Here is a 16609-nt window from a genome sequence, read left to right on the forward strand (position 1 = left end):
ATGGAGCCTGGAGAGGGTGAGGTTTCAGGAGGCGTGGGACCTCGGACAGGTACAAAGCCATAGACTCCACCCTCCAAACCAACCATTCCCTTCTGGGGAACCATCGTTGCCAATCTCCAGGTGAGGGCTGGAGATCACTCAAAATTACAACTGTTCTTTAGGTAGCAGAGATCAGTTCGTCTGGAGAAAATGGTGGACTCAGTGTCATTATACCTTGCTGAGGTCACCACGGCAAATTGACATTGAGTGTCCAAGGCCGGGGCACCCACCCAGAGCCTCTTTCTAGAGGCCGTTGTATTTATTTTCACAACGATATATATACACTAGTGAGCAAAGCCCGTTATGGCATTAGTCAACGAGCCCTAGATAGGAAGGAAGGGCGGGTGGAAAGAAGGAAGGGAGGAAGTGAGAAGTGGAGGTAGAGAGAGACAGAGTTAGAGGGGGGGAGAGAAAAAGGGGGGAGACAGAGAGAGAGAGAGAAAGAGGGGGGAGACAGAGACAGAGGGGGGGGGTATGATAGGAAGGGAAGTAGGAAGGAAGGAAGGGAGAAAGAATGAAAGCAAGGAAGGAAGAAAGAAGGGTAGAAAGAGAGATTGAGAGAGAGTGGGAGGAAGGAAGGGAAGAAGGGAGGGAAGAAGGGGAGAGAAAGAAAGAGAGCAGGCAAACAGAGTGAGTGAGAGAGAGAGAAAGTGGGGAGGAGAGAAAGAGAGAAAGGAAGGAAGACGGGGGGAGGCATGGGGTGGGCGAAGCAGAGTGGGGGGGCACCTGTGCGAGCTTTTCCCGTCTGCCCGGATTGCTGGGCGGCGGGAGAAGTGAAGGGCGGGGTCCTGGTAAAGGTTCTGCCATCCGCCCAGCTTGTTGGGGGGCGGGAGAAGCTGCGAGGGGTGGGGGGAGGGTAGGGGCTAAGCCAGGCGTGCATAGAATAGATAACCACACTATACTAAAACCCCAAGAGGAGGAGATCTTATCCCTGTTAGTGTAAGTGTTAATACTATAAGTGTTAGTATCACAATGTACTTGTAGAGTTCTTGTTTATCTCAGCTTCAATGTTTATATGTTAATTTGTTAGTTGTTATGAGCTTTCTGATAATCTTTTCTTCGCTTCAAAAGGCTATTTTCGAAGTCCTTCTGCCTTTACTTCGGCTTTCTGTCTCTAAAGTCATATACAACTCTGGCAGCACCTGCTCCCATTTCTGCAGCAGAGTCCTCCTCCGTTCCTGAGGTGGCAGAGTCACTAGATTTCGTTTCCTCCTCCTTGGACTCTTCCTCCGTTCCCAACTGGTGGCGCAAAAATTCTTTAGCTTTGAAAGTGAAGTCTATCTTCTCTCTTTTATCGTTGATCTTAAAGATGACACCCTCCGGAATCGCCCACCTATACAAAATTCCATTGGCTTGAAGAAAAGAAATTAAATCCTTATAATTTTTCCTCTTTTGTCGGATATCAAATGGAATATCTTTTAGGGTTTTGATGATTATATTTCCCATTTTCAGTGGAGTTGCTGATGTCGCTTTTAAGATAGCATCTCTGGTCTTCTTGAGAATCTGGAACCAAACAAAGGTTAGTGAAGAAGAGGGCCAATTTTAAAACCTATCTAATAAAAGTAGAAAAAAATACATGTATTTATTAATAACAAATTTTAAAACATATACAGGGGCCCATTTACAACAATTATATATAAAACATTACAATACCAAGGGCTTAAAAGCTTGACCTTACGCGTTTCGGCCAAATAGGCCTTCCTCAGAGGTCATATATATGTGGCAAAATGGCTAATACATATATTCACATACACACAATCAAGAATATATACAAAGTATAAATTCAATAGGGACCATCAAGTAAATTGTTCAAAAATAGAATCACCAGGCACAGGGTCAATATGCACATAAGGCCTTTAAAGTGCTATCACCAGCCCAGTGATTATAAAGTAGACTTGTGGTCCAAAAATGTCCTTCTTTGATTGTGTTGCCACAGTATTCACAAATAAAAAGCAGTGTGGCAACACAATCAAAGAAGGAAATTTTACGGTCCTTATTGAATGTATCTTTTCCCACTTTTATTAGATAGGTTTTAATATTGGCCCTCTTCTTCACTAACCTTTGTTTGGTTCTGGATTCTATTGTTAGGTTCAGTTTTTTTCCCTTTTTGTTTCTGCTTCTTGAGAATCTGACCATGATTTCTCCAGGCAGGCTATTTTTTAAAATATAATTGGAGTATGCCCTATAGGCCATCTCCATTTCTTTTACCAGCTCATCCGCTGTTAAGCCTATTGTTGGAGCGATGATCTCGCTGAGCAATCTCCTCAGGTCCTCCTTCTCTGCTTCAGGAACTCCCTGGAACCTGAGAATCATGTTAGCTTTTTCCATCTGTAGTTGTAGTAAACGACTTTCTTGAAAGTTTTGCTTTGTTTCAACTTCTCCCATTCTTTTCTTCAATTTCTTACTTGTGGTGTCTATCTCTTTAATTTTCTGAGTTTCCTGCTCCACTTTCTTCTCCGTTTCTTTCAGCTGGAGCTGCTGAGATGCAAAGTTCTTATTCATCACAGTCAATTGCTAGTTAATACCATCAAGTTGTTCCATAACCGGCTTAAGCATGTCCGCTAGCATTTTAATGACATCTGCTCCCTCTTCCGGTTTTGGGCTCTGGCTGCCCGGTGGTTTCATTTTCAGCTTTCTTTGCTGGGCCGCCATTTTCTCCGATTTGTTTACAGTTTCTACTGCTTCTCTCTGGCTCGAAAAATCGCCCCACGATGATCAGTAATCAAGTAAGTCTCACAAAACACACTCATTGTGTTTCCTCCCCTCTCCCCCTTCATATCGTTTATAAGTTCATGCACATAAGAGGCGTGCCTCTTCGCGGTCTGCTTTTACCAGGGGGGGGGGGAATCCGCTTTTACAACAATCCAGTTTATTCTGAACACACGTTCATTGTCGGTCAGTTTCTCTGACCTCGCTCACTTTAAACGCCATTCCTCTCGATCTCCGACGTTTGTCCTAATCAAACCAGCTTGTGCCCGGAGGCCACAAAGCTTCTGGACCGTCAGGGCGGAGGGGAGCCTCAATTCTCCGGCGTTATGCCATCGAAGAGGCTACCCATCAAAAGCCCTCTGGCTTGGAGCCTATCACAAAGGCTCCGTGGGGGTGTCACTTGAGGTGGCACACTTCCAAGCCGCTGGTGTGCAGATCATTCTCCCACGGTTCGCGGAGAACGTCCGCCATCACTGCTCCATAAACCAGAAGTCAATAAGTTATGCTAATGAACTCTTGCACCTCTTTTCTACGAAATGACCCCTGTATGTATGTGTGTGTGTGTGTGTATGTATGTGTATATATATATATGTATGTGTGTGTATATATATATATATGCCGTTGAAAACATAGTCTGTTATCAGTTCAAAGGTTTCTTTGATGTCACTTTAAAAAATGGTAAGATGCTTTGAGGATTCTTGAACAGAAATGCAGAATGCAAATATCCAAAATAAAAAAATAACCTCTATAATTTCTGGATTTTGTTTTTTCTGCTTTCTGGTAACTACCACATTAAATGAGTAAAATGAATCAACGACCCACTAATGCAGTGGAACTGCTTAGTGTAGCTAGACACTTGCTTTGCTTCATTTATTTTTATTATTTGAAGAAGAAGAAGAGAAGAGATTGGATTTATACCCCATCCTTCACTCAGAGTCTCAGAGTGGGTTACCATCTCCCTTCCCATCCCCACAACAAACACCCTGTGAGGTAGGCGGGAGAGCTCTTTCGAGGACTGCTCTTGAGAGAACAGCTCTGAGAGAACTTGTGACTGACCCAAGGTCACACCAGCAGCTGCATGTGCCCATTCCTGTCCACTTTAGTTCACTGATTCCCAAGATGTCGATGTTCCGTCTTGCCATCTCATTTTTGACCATGTCAAGTTTACCCTGATTCATAGATCTTACATTCCAGGTTCCTATGCAGTATTGTTGTTTGCAGCATTGGACTTTCCTTTCGCCATCCACAACTGAGCATCCTTTCGGCTCTGGCCCAGCCACTACACTCTTTTTCTGGGGTTACTTGTACTTGCCCTCTGCTCTTCCCCAGTAGCATATTGGACACCTTCCGACCTGAGGGGCTCATCTTCTGGCATCATATCTTTTAGCCTTTTGTTACTGTCCATGGGGTTTTCTTGGCAAAGATGCTGGAGTGGGTTGCCATTTCCTTCCAAGTGGATCACGCTTGGTCTGAGTTCTCTGCTGTGGCCTGTCCGTCCTGGGTGGCACTCCACGGCATAGCCCACAGCCTCATCGAACCACGCAAGTCCCCTCGCCATGTCAAGGCAGTGATCCATGAGGGAGAAAGGTTGCCTCCAAAACATGGAGGTTTGGGATCAGCATACACAAAGTACCACCTACTCCTCACTGCTACTGTCATCTTTCAAGGCTTGCTTCAGGTGCTCCCCCTATCTTCTGCGATTAGGCAGATGGCCGCCCAGGGAGGGCCTTCTCAGCGGTGGCCTCAAAACTCTGGAACTCCTGCCCCAGGGAGACTTGTCGTCCGTCCCCTTCTGCTGTCGTCTTCTGCCACCAAGTGAAGACTTCTTTTTTTCATCTGGTGTTCCCTCAACAATCCCCTCGTCCTGCTTTTTTTTTTTAAAAAAAACATTGTTTTTACGTATGCATGTTTTAATGTATTGTGTGCAGGGTTATTTATGGGCAGAAACGCACAGGAATGGAGTTCCAGCTGGCTCCCGTGTTGGCCACGCCCAGCAGGAACTCATTAGCATAATAGGCCACACCCAACAGCAGAAATTCATTAGGATTGGCTACATGAGGGGTGTGTGGCCTAACATGCAAAGGAGTTCCTGCTACAAAAAAAGGCCCTGGGTTTTGGCAACAAACAAGGTAAACAGAATAACAAGCAAAAGGTGGGTGTGGCTGAATGACCACACTTCTGGTAACATGGGGGTGCGGCCTAATGTGCTAATGAGCTGTGCTGTCAGGGGTGTGGCCCAATACGCTACTGAGTTCCTGCTGTTGGGTGTGGCCTGTTATGCTAATGAGTTCCTGCTGGGGCTTTTCTACACAAAGAGCCCTGATTGTGTGTGTGTGTGTTTTCATTGTTTGAATAATGTGGCTTTGTTTGGTTTTAATGGTTCCAAAAATGTGTTTTCATCTCGTATGCTTTTAATCTGCTAGCCGTCTTCCTGGCCCTGATGAGGGCAGAAAGGTTCGGTATGCATTTCATTCATTAATTAATAATTATAAATCTACTGTGTCCCACAATAGGGCAAATTAAGCATATGGTGGCCTGTATTCGAATCTGCTCCAAGGCAATTCAACAAGAAACTAGAGCCTGAGAGAGAGACCATTCTGGAGCCCTCTCCTCACCATCCTCTGCACTTCCATAAGTCCATAAAGGGACAGGGCAAATATTACTCAGCTGCCAGCAACAGCCAGTGTGGCGTAACAGACAGAGGGTTGAGCCAGGATCCTGGGAGACCTCCTGGGGTCATATCCCCACTCTGCCATGGAAGCTTGTGGGGTGACCTTGGGCTAGCTAGGCATCAACCTCGCTGACTCGTTTGCCATGGATTTGGGGAAATTCCAAGGGAGGGGGGAGTGTGAATGTGTGCGAGTGAGAATGGCTTTATTGTAGGGCAAGGCATCTCGTGTAACTTCCTGACGATACTGTCCTTTCCCAGGGATGCCGGCCAGATGGCCTGGGTCTGCCTCCCTGCTTGCCACCTTAGCTGAGATAACAAAGGGATGATTTACAGGCGGGGGGGGGGGGTGAGAGAGGTCAGTGTGATTGGAGGGGGCTATGTTTGAACCAGGTATAATTGAGGGCTTTCACGCCAGAATATCAGTTCTGACTCAACAACGTTCTTAGCTTGGAACATCTTTATTCTTCAATAAACAAATCACCTTCAGCGAGTGTAGTTGAGAGTAACTTTGTCCAAGAGGCTGACACCAGGCACTGAGGTCAAATCAGCATTCGTCTTTCCCACCGGTGTCCCAGCCTTCTGACTCCATCTTCAAAAAAGCTGTCTACATTTGGTTTCATTTTTACACCTCAACAGTCCACATATGTTTGTCACCTTCTTGTGGCGGCCCCACTGTCATTGCACCTCCCCACTGCTTTAAAAGAATCTTCTCCAAACAACATTCAAACAAGCATAGAGAAAGACGGTGTCAGAGCAGCACAAAACTGCTCTGTATGGTGTAGTGGTTAAGTGTGCGGACTCTAATCTGGGAGGACCGGGTTTGATTCCCCACTCCTCCACTTGCACCTGCTGATGTGACCTTGGGTCAGTCACAAGCTCTGGCACAGCTGTCCTTGAAAAAGAGCAGTTTGTGTCAGAGTTCTCTCAGTCCCACCCACCTCACAGGGTGTCTGTTGTGGGGAGGGGAAGGGAGAGGAGTTTGTAAGCCGCTCTGAGACTCCAAGTGAAGGGCCGGGTATAAATCCAATCTCTTCCTCTTCCTCTTCAAAACTGACTTAAAAATGCAAATGCGGATTAAGCCTAAGCTGCCTCCCAGGGTTACGGCTGTGAGGATAGTAGGGAGAGGAGATGCATACTCTGGGCCACTTTGGGTCCCCATTATGGAGAAAAGTAGAATTGATACGATAGGCTTTTGCCCTGGAAGTCATGCCTACACAGAGTTACTGGACTGAGTCCCGTGGATCTCTTCTGCTAACGTTGGTTCTTTCTTCCAGCACAATGTATTTTATTTACATCCCGCCTTTCTCCCCAAAAGGGCAAAGTGGCTCATGCTGTTCCCCTCTCCTCCATTTTATCCTCACAGCAACCCTGTGAGGTAGGTTAGGCTGAGAGAGTGTGACTGGCCCAAGGTCACACAGCAGGCTTCCATGGCAGGGTGGGGATTCGAACCTGGGTCTCCTAGATCTTATACTGACACTAAGCCTGTCATGATCTGGGCTGTGCAAGCAAGGCCTAACAGGCTCAGTGAGCCGGAGTAGCAGTGGAAGGAGGCCAGGCCTACAACTCCCAAAAGTCCCTGAGAGGTTTTGGTGCCAATTTTAGCCAATCACAGAGAAAGGGGATTTCCAATAAAAGAGCTGGTACAGAAGAAGAATGGAGCTGCGGTGGCTCAAGTGGTTAAGACGCTGAACTGCAGGCTTTGGAAGGTCAGTAGTTCAGCAGTTCAAGCCCCGGGTGCCGCAAGACGGGGTGAGCTCCTGTCTCTAGTTCCAGCTCCCGCCAACCTAGCAGTTCGAAAGCAAGAAATTGCAAGTAAATAAATAGGTACCACTTCGGTGGGAAGGTAGCAGCGTTCCGTGAGCCTTGGTGTTTAGTCATGCCGGCCACATGACCACGGAAACGTCTTCGGACAGCGCTGGCTCTTCGGCTTTGAAACGGAGATGAGCACCGCAACCCTAGAGTTGGATTCGACTGGCTTTCGAGCAAGGGAACCTTTACCTTTACCTAAGAAGAGCTTTACTTTCTTCCAAGAGAGCAGAGCCAGAAGGAAGGCTGCTGCAGGGAAGAGACCCTCATCCTGAGGGAAGGGTGAGCAGACTGAGGCCCACTTGAGACAGTGAGCTAGGGACAGTAAGTTTAGATCCATTGGGGGCATTTGGTTTCTTTTCTTTTCACCCCCTTATTGCTATTGTTCTTGCACCTTGTTTGTTTCCTGTATTGGGCTGACCTCCTGTAAAAATAAACCTTTTCCTTGCGGTTTACTCTGCCTGGTCCTCACGCCTGTTATTCGGCCAAACGAGGGAGGTCTGAAGGTCTTGGGAGGGTGCTCTGGGCCTTCTCAAGGGATCCTAAATTCAGAGTGGTGGCAGCGGCAGGTGACAGCCCACCTGAGCCGTGACAAATCCCTACACTGTTGGACATGTATGTGTTTACCAGGTCTGACAATTCAGTCATTATAGGGTTAACTTGTTTGCCTAGTATTGCTATTGTTTAGACGGACCTGGAAGGGATACCTGGCACTGAGCCAATGGGGAATTAGCCCGGGGAAAAGTAGCTTTCTACTGTGATACAGATTGGTCATTTGTTTCAGGTGATTTCCTTTCTAGGGGTCAAGAAGAAGGAGAGGTTCTCCATTATCTGTGTGCTAGTGTTGACTATAGGCCGCTTAGAAAATGTAGCTGTTAGTGTTATGTTTATTTGTAGTAATCCCGTATACCTTTTACCCTTAGAAATAAAGGTTTTTTAAAAGCAAAGAAATCTCTTCTTTCCAATAGAGCAAGATCCATTGATAGTCTAAGTATTAAACACTTTTGACTATTTTACAACATACACCACATTGGCTCTCTAAGGAGCTTTTCCCACTGCAAGATGCTTTCCCAACCCACTGAGTCCCATCGCAAGCCACACAAAGTACCTCTTGTGTCTGGGGACAGAAGAGGTCTGCAAGTGAGCGGGGTAGAGGGAGTGTCCCCCCATGGGGTAGGGAGGGGAGAGTCTGGCTGCCCCCACCTGGCCTCTTGTGGCCACTGTTTTCATTTTTGCCACCCCCTCAATCCAGCGACTGGCTAAAACAAGAGACAACCCTCCTTTATTCTCTTTGCTCTCCTCTCCCTCTCGACCCAGGCATTTCCGTCAGTGTCTCCACCTTCAACCTGGTGGCCATCTCACTAGAGAGGTACAGCGCCATCTGCAAGCCACTGCAGTCCCGAGTCTGGCAGACGAAATCACACGCCCTGAAGGTGATCGCCATGACCTGGTGCCTCTCCTTCACCATCATGACGCCGTACCCGATTTACAGCAATCTAGTGCCGCTCCAGAACAGCACTGCGAACATGTGTCGCTTCCTCTGGCCAAGCAAAGTGATGAAGCAGTCTTGGTAAGGAGGGGTAAGAGGTGAACTGTTTTTTTTAAAAAAGGGTGTTCGTTGGGTAGTGGAATTCAGTGGCAAGAAGAAGAAGAAGAGATTGGATTTATACCCCATGGTCCTTCACTACCCAAAGGTGTCTCAGAACGGCTTACAAACTCCTTTCCCTTCCCCTCCCCACAACAGACACCCTGTGAGGTGGGTGGGGCTGAGAGAACTCTGACACAAACTGCTCTTTTTCAAGGACAGCTCTGACAGAGCTTGTGATTGACCCAAGGTCACATCAGCAGGTGCAAGTGGAGGAGTAGGGGATCAAACCCAGTTCTCCCAGATTAGAGTCCGCACACTTAACCACTACACCAAACTGGCTCTTTCACAGTCACAGGCGCTTTCACAAACACTAAATAATGCGGTTTCAATCCACTCCAGCGACCGTTTGCAAGTAGACTTTGCCATTTCACACAGGCCCTTTCTACACACTCCTTTTAATCCATGTTCACCACAGTCTTCACCACGGTGTCCTCCAAGCACTTCCACTTGTCATGTTTGTCCCTATTGCTTTGGGTCATCCCCCCCCCCCTTTTAGGGATCCCAAGACCCCCTGGAGGGCGGGGAATCCCCCGCCCCAGAGACCCGTTCCCCGGCGCGCCTGATCGGACCCCGGGGGGAACTCCACCCTGACGTGCGCGTCACCCAGAAGTCTATGGTTTTCCCTTGTATGGCAGTGGCCCCACCCCCAGCGTGCCTGGCATCCTCCCGTCACTTTCGAGTGATGTGCGTGCGCGCCTTGCGCACTTTGCGCACGCAAGACGCCAGCTGGGAGCCCCCCGCTCCCGGCGAAGATACACTTGGCAACCCTACCCCTTTTCCAGATGTGTTTTGCTCCCTCTGGGACTACTACAGACAGCAAAACACATTGGGGGGGGGGAACCCTGAAGCAACAGGGACCAACGAGTGACAAAAATGACACTGTGGAATTCAACCTTTTAAATCCAGGTTCCCGCCCCCCTTCTGCACTAAAATCGAATTCAGCCTTCTTTTTATTTATTGAAGATTTTTCAAAAATGGCACTCGTTCGGGATGGTCTGACGTCAGACCATCCCGAACGGGCACCATTTTTAGTTGAGCGCTGGAACGATCAGACGGTGGAAAGTCCGTGAGTGGCCCGTCGGAACAAAAAATGCTACATTTAAAGTAGTGTCTTTTTAGTACGGCTCCAAAGCGCGGCAAAACGGGATGCTCACGGAAGACGGACGTTTCCCAGATGTTGATGTCTAGACATGACATTTAAATCCATGAGGCACCCGTGCGTCACTCGGATCTAAAGAGCCGTCAGAACGCACCCCTAGAGAAGCAAGCTCAGCTCATTCGAGGCACAGCTTGAGGAAAGGCTGAGGCTCAATACATAACAAGTGGAAGAGCGCTGCAGGCGAAAGGAGCAGAGCTGCGCTGAGCCTGATGGAGATCCCTTCTCCGGTGTGCAGCACGCAGAGGACAGCATGAATGGTGCCCAAAGATGCTGATGTGGCTATCAATAAAATGGCATGTCAGTTTGCACCTTGAAAATTAAGATTCACCACGAGGTTCAAAGAGGCTCAGAAAGAACAGACGACAGATGCAAACAAAAGGAAGCAGCCGTTGTACGGGGACACTTTTTATGCCTCGATGGTTGCAACATTCTTCAGTGCAAGCAATCCAACAAAACACTCACGCGTCTTGTTAAAGCCTCGGCCAGGGAGCTCTAGTACAGCCGGTCATGTCATGATTGCTAATAATAGCCTCCCTGGACCCAAAGGGCCTTTCCCCCACTCCCTTTCCAAATGTTGCCTGATTGTTAAGGTAGAAACGAGTCATTAATGCCTTATGGCCACTAGAGTCCTTTATTATTTCTCCCAAACATTATCTCATGTCAATATGGGAATGACAAACGCATCTTAGGAGAAGAGGAGGAAGAGAAGAGATGGGATTTATACCCCGCCCTTCACTACCCAAGGGAGTCTCAGCGCGGTTTACAAACTCCTTCCCCTCCCCACAACCTCCCTGTGAGGTAGGCGGGGCTGAGAGAGCTCTTGACAGAAGCTGCTCTTTTTCAAGAACATCTCTGACAGAACTATGGCTTGCCCAACGTCATCCAGCATCTCCAGGGACAAGGATCATGTTTTTTTAAAAAACCTTTTGCAGGGACCCTCGAGAGCCGCTCCCAGTCACAGTAGATAATCCTGACCGTGATGGAGTAATGCTCTGACTAGGGGTGCCAGGTATTCCCTTGGGGTGGGAGATCTCCTTCGGATACCCCTCATTTCTTACCCCTACACCAAGTGGCAATGGGCCAATTTTGTTTTAATGCCAGGGTCACACACAGGATAATGTCACTTCCAGGAGAAACCCGGAAGTGACGTCACATAAAACCATAGAGTTTCCAGATCTTTTTGCGTTGTCTGCAGCTGCCACCACGAGGATGATCGGGGGTCTGGAGACCCAGCCCTATGAGGAAAGGCTGAGGGACTGTGGAATGTTCAGTCTGGAGAAGAGGAGGCTGAGGGGGGACACAATGGCTCTCTTGAAGTCTTTGAAAGGCTGTCACTTAGAGGAGGGCAGGGAGCTGTTCCTGTGGGCAGCGAAGGAGAGGACTTGCAAGAATGGGTTTAAATTAATGGCGGGAAGGCACCAGCTGGATATTAGGACAACTGTTTTTACAGTCAGAGTTGTGCAACAGTGGCATCAGCTGCCTCGGGAGGTGGTGAGCTCCGCCTCCCTGGCAGTCTTGAAGCAGCGTCTGGACAAACCCTTGTCAGGGATGCTCTAGGCCAGTGGTGGCGAACCTATGGCAGGGGTGCCAGAGGTGGCACTCAGAGCCCTCTCTGTGGGCAACCCAGGCCCAGACCATCATTAAAGTGTCGAATCCTCTGCCAAATAATTTTAAGTCAATGAAAGCATTTGGGATTGCTTTCCTTACTTTGTTTGGATCATCTTAGGTTAATGTATGAGTTGTTTTTTCTAAAGTAAAACCTCAGTATTCAGGTTAAATGGCCGTGTTGGCACTTTGTGATCAATAAGTGGGTTCTGGGTCGCAGTTTGGGCACTCGGTCTCTAAAAGGTTCGCCATCACTGCTCTAGGCTGATCCTGCATTGAGCAGGGGGACTGGACGCGATGGCCTGCGTGGCCCCTTCCAACTCTGTGATTCTAAGATTCTACAGCGCAAGGATGCTCACAGCATGACCGAAGGTAAGCTGCGTGTCTGCAAGGAAATATTGTAAAACAATATGTCAATTTCAAAAGGCATCCTGTTAAAGAGAGCGTCTGCCTGACATCTTGAAGAGCATAACCTAACTCCCAGACATTTTGTGGTTGGCTCCTCATCCGGCATCAAGTGGTTAAGACGCTGAACTGCAGGCTGTGGAAGGTCGGTAGTTCAGCAGTTCGAGACCTGAGTTGCCGCATGACGGAGCGAGCTCCCGTCTCTGGCTCCAGCTCCTGCCAACCTAGCAGTTCAAAAGCAAGAAATTGCAAGAAGATAAATAGGTACCACTTCGGTGGGAAGGTAACAGCGTTCCGTGTTTAGTCATGCCGGCCACATGACCACGGAAACGTCTTCGGGCAGCGCTGGCTCTTCGGCTTTGAAACGGAGATGAGCACCGCAACCCTAGAGTCGGACTCGACTGGCTTTCGAGCAAGGGAACCTTTACCTTTTACCTTTACCTCATCCGGCATCAGTCGGGGGGGGGGGGCTACACCAATTCCCCTGGCCAGGATTCCAAAGGTGCCTGCCAGTTCAGAAAGGTTGGGGGCCCCGCCTTAAAGATTAGCAAACTTCTTGTAGCACAGGCTTTTATGCCTCAAAGCCTGTTGGAGACTTTGTTGTAAAGAATAACTCTAGACTTCATATTGACACACATGCGCCTTACCTTTATTGATTCCCGGAAGAATAACAAGCGCTGGTCCCATTCCAGCTTTTCCCTGAAATCTCTCCCTTTTTAAAAAAAAGAAACTCACTCTTTGTAGCTGACGGCAGCATTAGTTGAAGTCTATTTAGTTTTTGCCTTCACAAGAAAAATAGGGACAGATTGCGTTCCTAATAGATTTTTCTACTTCTCATGGCCAGAGCTCCTGAAACAGGGACAGACTGGCCATTTATGGGGGAAATTCCCAGCGGGCCTCTGCCCTAGAGAGCTGCTGGCAGCCATGAACAAACAGATCCAAACCCCACCATATCTGGTAGCCTGGCAGGTATTTAGCTCAAGTCTGGCCAAGGGTGCCAACGCAGGACATTGGCTTGCCCACTGCCTCCTCCATTTTGTTCCCGGGCCGTTCCCGTCCAAACCATCCAATGACTGTTCCCTTGACCGTTGTTATGAACAGGAGCATTCAATCAGGTAAAACAAACCGGTCAGGTGGCTCGTTAAATACGCCACACTATAAATGGCTGCCAGATATTTGGCTACCTGTACAGTAGCTCAGTTTTCTACTTCATAATAATCCATCCAATTTGGTGTAGTGGTTAAGTGCGTGGACTCTAATCTGGGAGAACTGGGTTTGATTCCCCACTCCTCCACTTGCACCTGCTGATGTGACCTTGGGTCAGTCACAAGCTCTGGCACAGCTGTCCTTGAAAAAGAGCAGTTTGTGTCAGAGTTCTCTCAGCCCCACCCACCTCACAGGGTGTCTGTTGTGGGGAGGGGAAAGGAAAGGAGTTTGTAAGCCGCTCTGGGACTCCAAGTGAAGGGCGGGGTATAAATCCAATATCTTCTTCTTCTTCTTTTCTCATCCGGGGGAGTCAAAGCCAGCTCCAAGCAATGGGAGAATTAAGTTTGACCTTAAATCTGAAAATACAGGACAATCTAATACAATATGGTCAATAGAGTCTATTTGATCTGAACTGCAGTTACATAATCTATCGGACAATGGCATGCCTTGCTATCTTCCCATTAAAGCTGCAGATGGCAACGCGTTCAGCCATGCTGACATAAATGCCCTTCTCCACCTTGGGGTTGTCAGCAGAACAAAATATCTTGACATTTAATCAGAAGGGGAATACCAATAGCAAAAGTAGAACGCACTCTCCGAGCTCTAGCGGTCATGCTTCTGTAGTCTAGATACTTCAAATGACATTTTATCAAATTACTCAGTTCCTGTTTCCCCAGGGCAAGCATCATTTCATTTGCTATATTTAGTTATAACAACTTACTCTCCATGAGCCAGTTTGGTATAGTGGTTAGGTGTGCGGACTCTAATCTGGGAGAACCAGGTTTGATTGCCCACTCCTCCGCTTGCAGCTGCTGGATGACCTTGGGCATACCATAGTTCTGACAAGAGCTGTCCTTGAAAAAGAGCAGTTTCTGTCCGAGCTCTCTCAGCCCCACCTACCTCACAGGGTGTCTGTTGTGGGGAGGGGAAGGGAAAGGAGTTTGTCAGCCGCTCTGAGACACCTTTGGGTAGTGAAGGGCCATGGGGTATAAATCCAATCTCTTCTTCTTCTTTTTCTTTTTCTTTTTAACAGGATGCCTTGATCTCTGAATGCTTCCAGAAGCGTTCCTAACTAGTGAATTCAAAAAGAAGAAAGCAAGAGAACAGCCACAGAAGCACCTTTCTGCTTCTTTCAGGACCGAAATGTATTATTCCCAGTGTAGGGTCAACGCGCAGGGCATTTCCACTGCACACCTCTGACCCCACAGAGCTCACATGCACCATTTGGATAGCGGGAACAGGCAATGAGACGTTGGGAGTGGGGAGAGAATAGCAAGGCTAATGAATGAGGGAAGGGGTGCCGGGAACAAGGGTTCTGAGCGCATCCTGTTCTTCCACTCTGCATCCCCTCCCGCCTTCACATCCAGTTTGTGTTGGGGCTTTTCCTTGTTTCTGCCTTTGCTTTACAGGAATCTGCATTCAGACCGCTTCCAGCACACTGTTGCCCCGCAGCTACCAAAACTCCTTTTGCTGCGATTATTTGTTCTCATCTGCTTTCGGATCACTAATCCTTTCTAAAGTAGAATTGTTTCTGTGGGTATTTAAGTGCTGCCCACTGCCCTCCCCCTGTTTTCACTTCTCACTGTTTAGACTGATGTTCCCTCCCCGTTCTGTTTTCTTTCCAAAGAGGACAAAACAGAGAGAGCATAAGAAGGAAACGGTAAATATAAAGGACTAGGGGATTCCCTGCTCCCAAATGTGTCAGCCTTGCCTGTGTGGGTCTGGATTTCCCCCTCCCTTCCCTTTTGCAGAATCACAGAGGGAGGGAGGGGTTGAGAGAGAAAAGCAAGAAGGTCACAGTCCACAGTACGGTAAAGCAAAACACAGAAAGGAAACTGTTGCAAAAATTGCTGCCGTTTATATCACAAAAGTCTATATTTCCATGTAATGCCGAAAGTCCATTTGTTTTTTTCAGACATACAACCAAAGAAGTCTTCACAAGGTATTGATGACGAAACTCTCCGGATTAACAATTTCCGTGTCGTAGCGCCTTCATCAAAGATCAACAACACCTTTCATAAAAATACAACAATAATTAATTCCACCACATTTACATGCAAAGGCAATGTGCCTATAGTGTTCAATAAATAATTTATACATACAAGGATGTCATTCCTTATTTTTAAAGAGCAAACCTACTTAGACAATCAACCTTTAGTAGGTTTGCAAAATGAATGTAGTTTTAGGATTGTCTGTGTATGTATCATCTTATTATCTGAACCATGTGAAATGAAAAACTTAAATTGTGTAGATAATTTCTTATGAGAGAGTGTAAGTATCTTTAAATGGTAGTCTGGAAGTGTTATATAAGTGTTTCTAGTGAGAACACCTGGTAAGGTTGTTATGATTAGCTTGCCTGCTTTGTGAAAACATGTATTAGAATTTATTCCATGGCATGGATTAGGTAAGATCCTTTTGTTAACTTGCTATGTTAGTATGTAGCAATGATTTTGTTATATTGTGACTGATAGTATGCTTTTCCTCCCTTTTACAAACTGTATATTTTGAGAATGGAAGGATTGCTCTTTGAAAAATAAGGAATGACATCTTTGTATGTATACATTGTTTATTGAACACTATAGGTACATTGCCTTTGCATGTAAATTTAGTGGAATTAATTATTGTTGTATTTTTATGAAAGGTGTTGTTGATCTTTGATGAAGGCGCTACGAAACGGAAATTGTTAATCCGGAGAGTTTCGTCATCATTACCTTGTGAAGACTTCTTTGGTTGTATGTCTGAAAAAAACAAATGGACTTTCGGCATTACATGGAAATAGAGACTTTTGTGATATAAACGGCAGCAATTTTTGCACAGTTTCTGTAATGTACTGCCGCCCTTCCACGTGTAATGCATCAGCCTGACATGCCCGGACTTGCCCGGGCTGGCCAGGCACAATTCATCTGTAGCTTCAGTCGATAGACAAAGGATCCGAAGGATCCTAGCCGGCCCAATCAAAGGGCTAGCTTCCCAGCCAGGAGACCAATGGTCGCCCGGTTATTGTAAATAGCCTATCGGGAGTAGGGGGTGTGTTTAGGTGTACTTGGTGGCGGGCTTTCTGAACGCATATAAACCGGCCTGTGAGCGGGTTTCCTTTGTCTTGTTCCTGATCTAAATAAGTACTCTTGCTGAATCACTCTTGCTGAATCACTCCACGTTCTGAGTACTTTTCACTGGCGACGAAGGTGGGATCTACGACCCCATGAACAAGACCCGGACGCCAACACGAGTACCGCACCGAGCCTGATGCCGAGACCTCTCCGGGAACCGCGCAACTTCACATCCCAGCTCTCCGGCAACTGCTCATCGCTCCGCTCCCGGCTCCGCTTCACACACTGCTGATCCCTCGAGCAGCAGCGTC

The 16609-nt window shown here is 47.4% G+C and overlaps 1 protein-coding gene across 1 annotated transcript in view; it reads left to right on the plus strand.

Moving 5' to 3' along the window:
• The window catches only part of CCKAR (cholecystokinin A receptor), a 62308-nt gene that overhangs the window by 35841 nt on the left and 9858 nt on the right, over positions 1–16609 (plus strand). Inside the window, exon 4 of the mRNA XM_015405558.1 lies at positions 8543–8795. Within this exon, the coding sequence (XP_015261044.1) occupies positions 8543–8795 (253 nt within the window). The remainder of the gene's footprint in view (positions 1–8542; positions 8796–16609) is intronic.

Source organism: Gekko japonicus, unplaced genomic scaffold, assembly GCF_001447785.1.
Source record: "Gekko japonicus isolate JY-2015 unplaced genomic scaffold, Gekko_japonicus_V1.1 scaffold2656, whole genome shotgun sequence".
NCBI lineage: Eukaryota > Metazoa > Chordata > Lepidosauria > Squamata > Gekkonidae > Gekko > Gekko japonicus.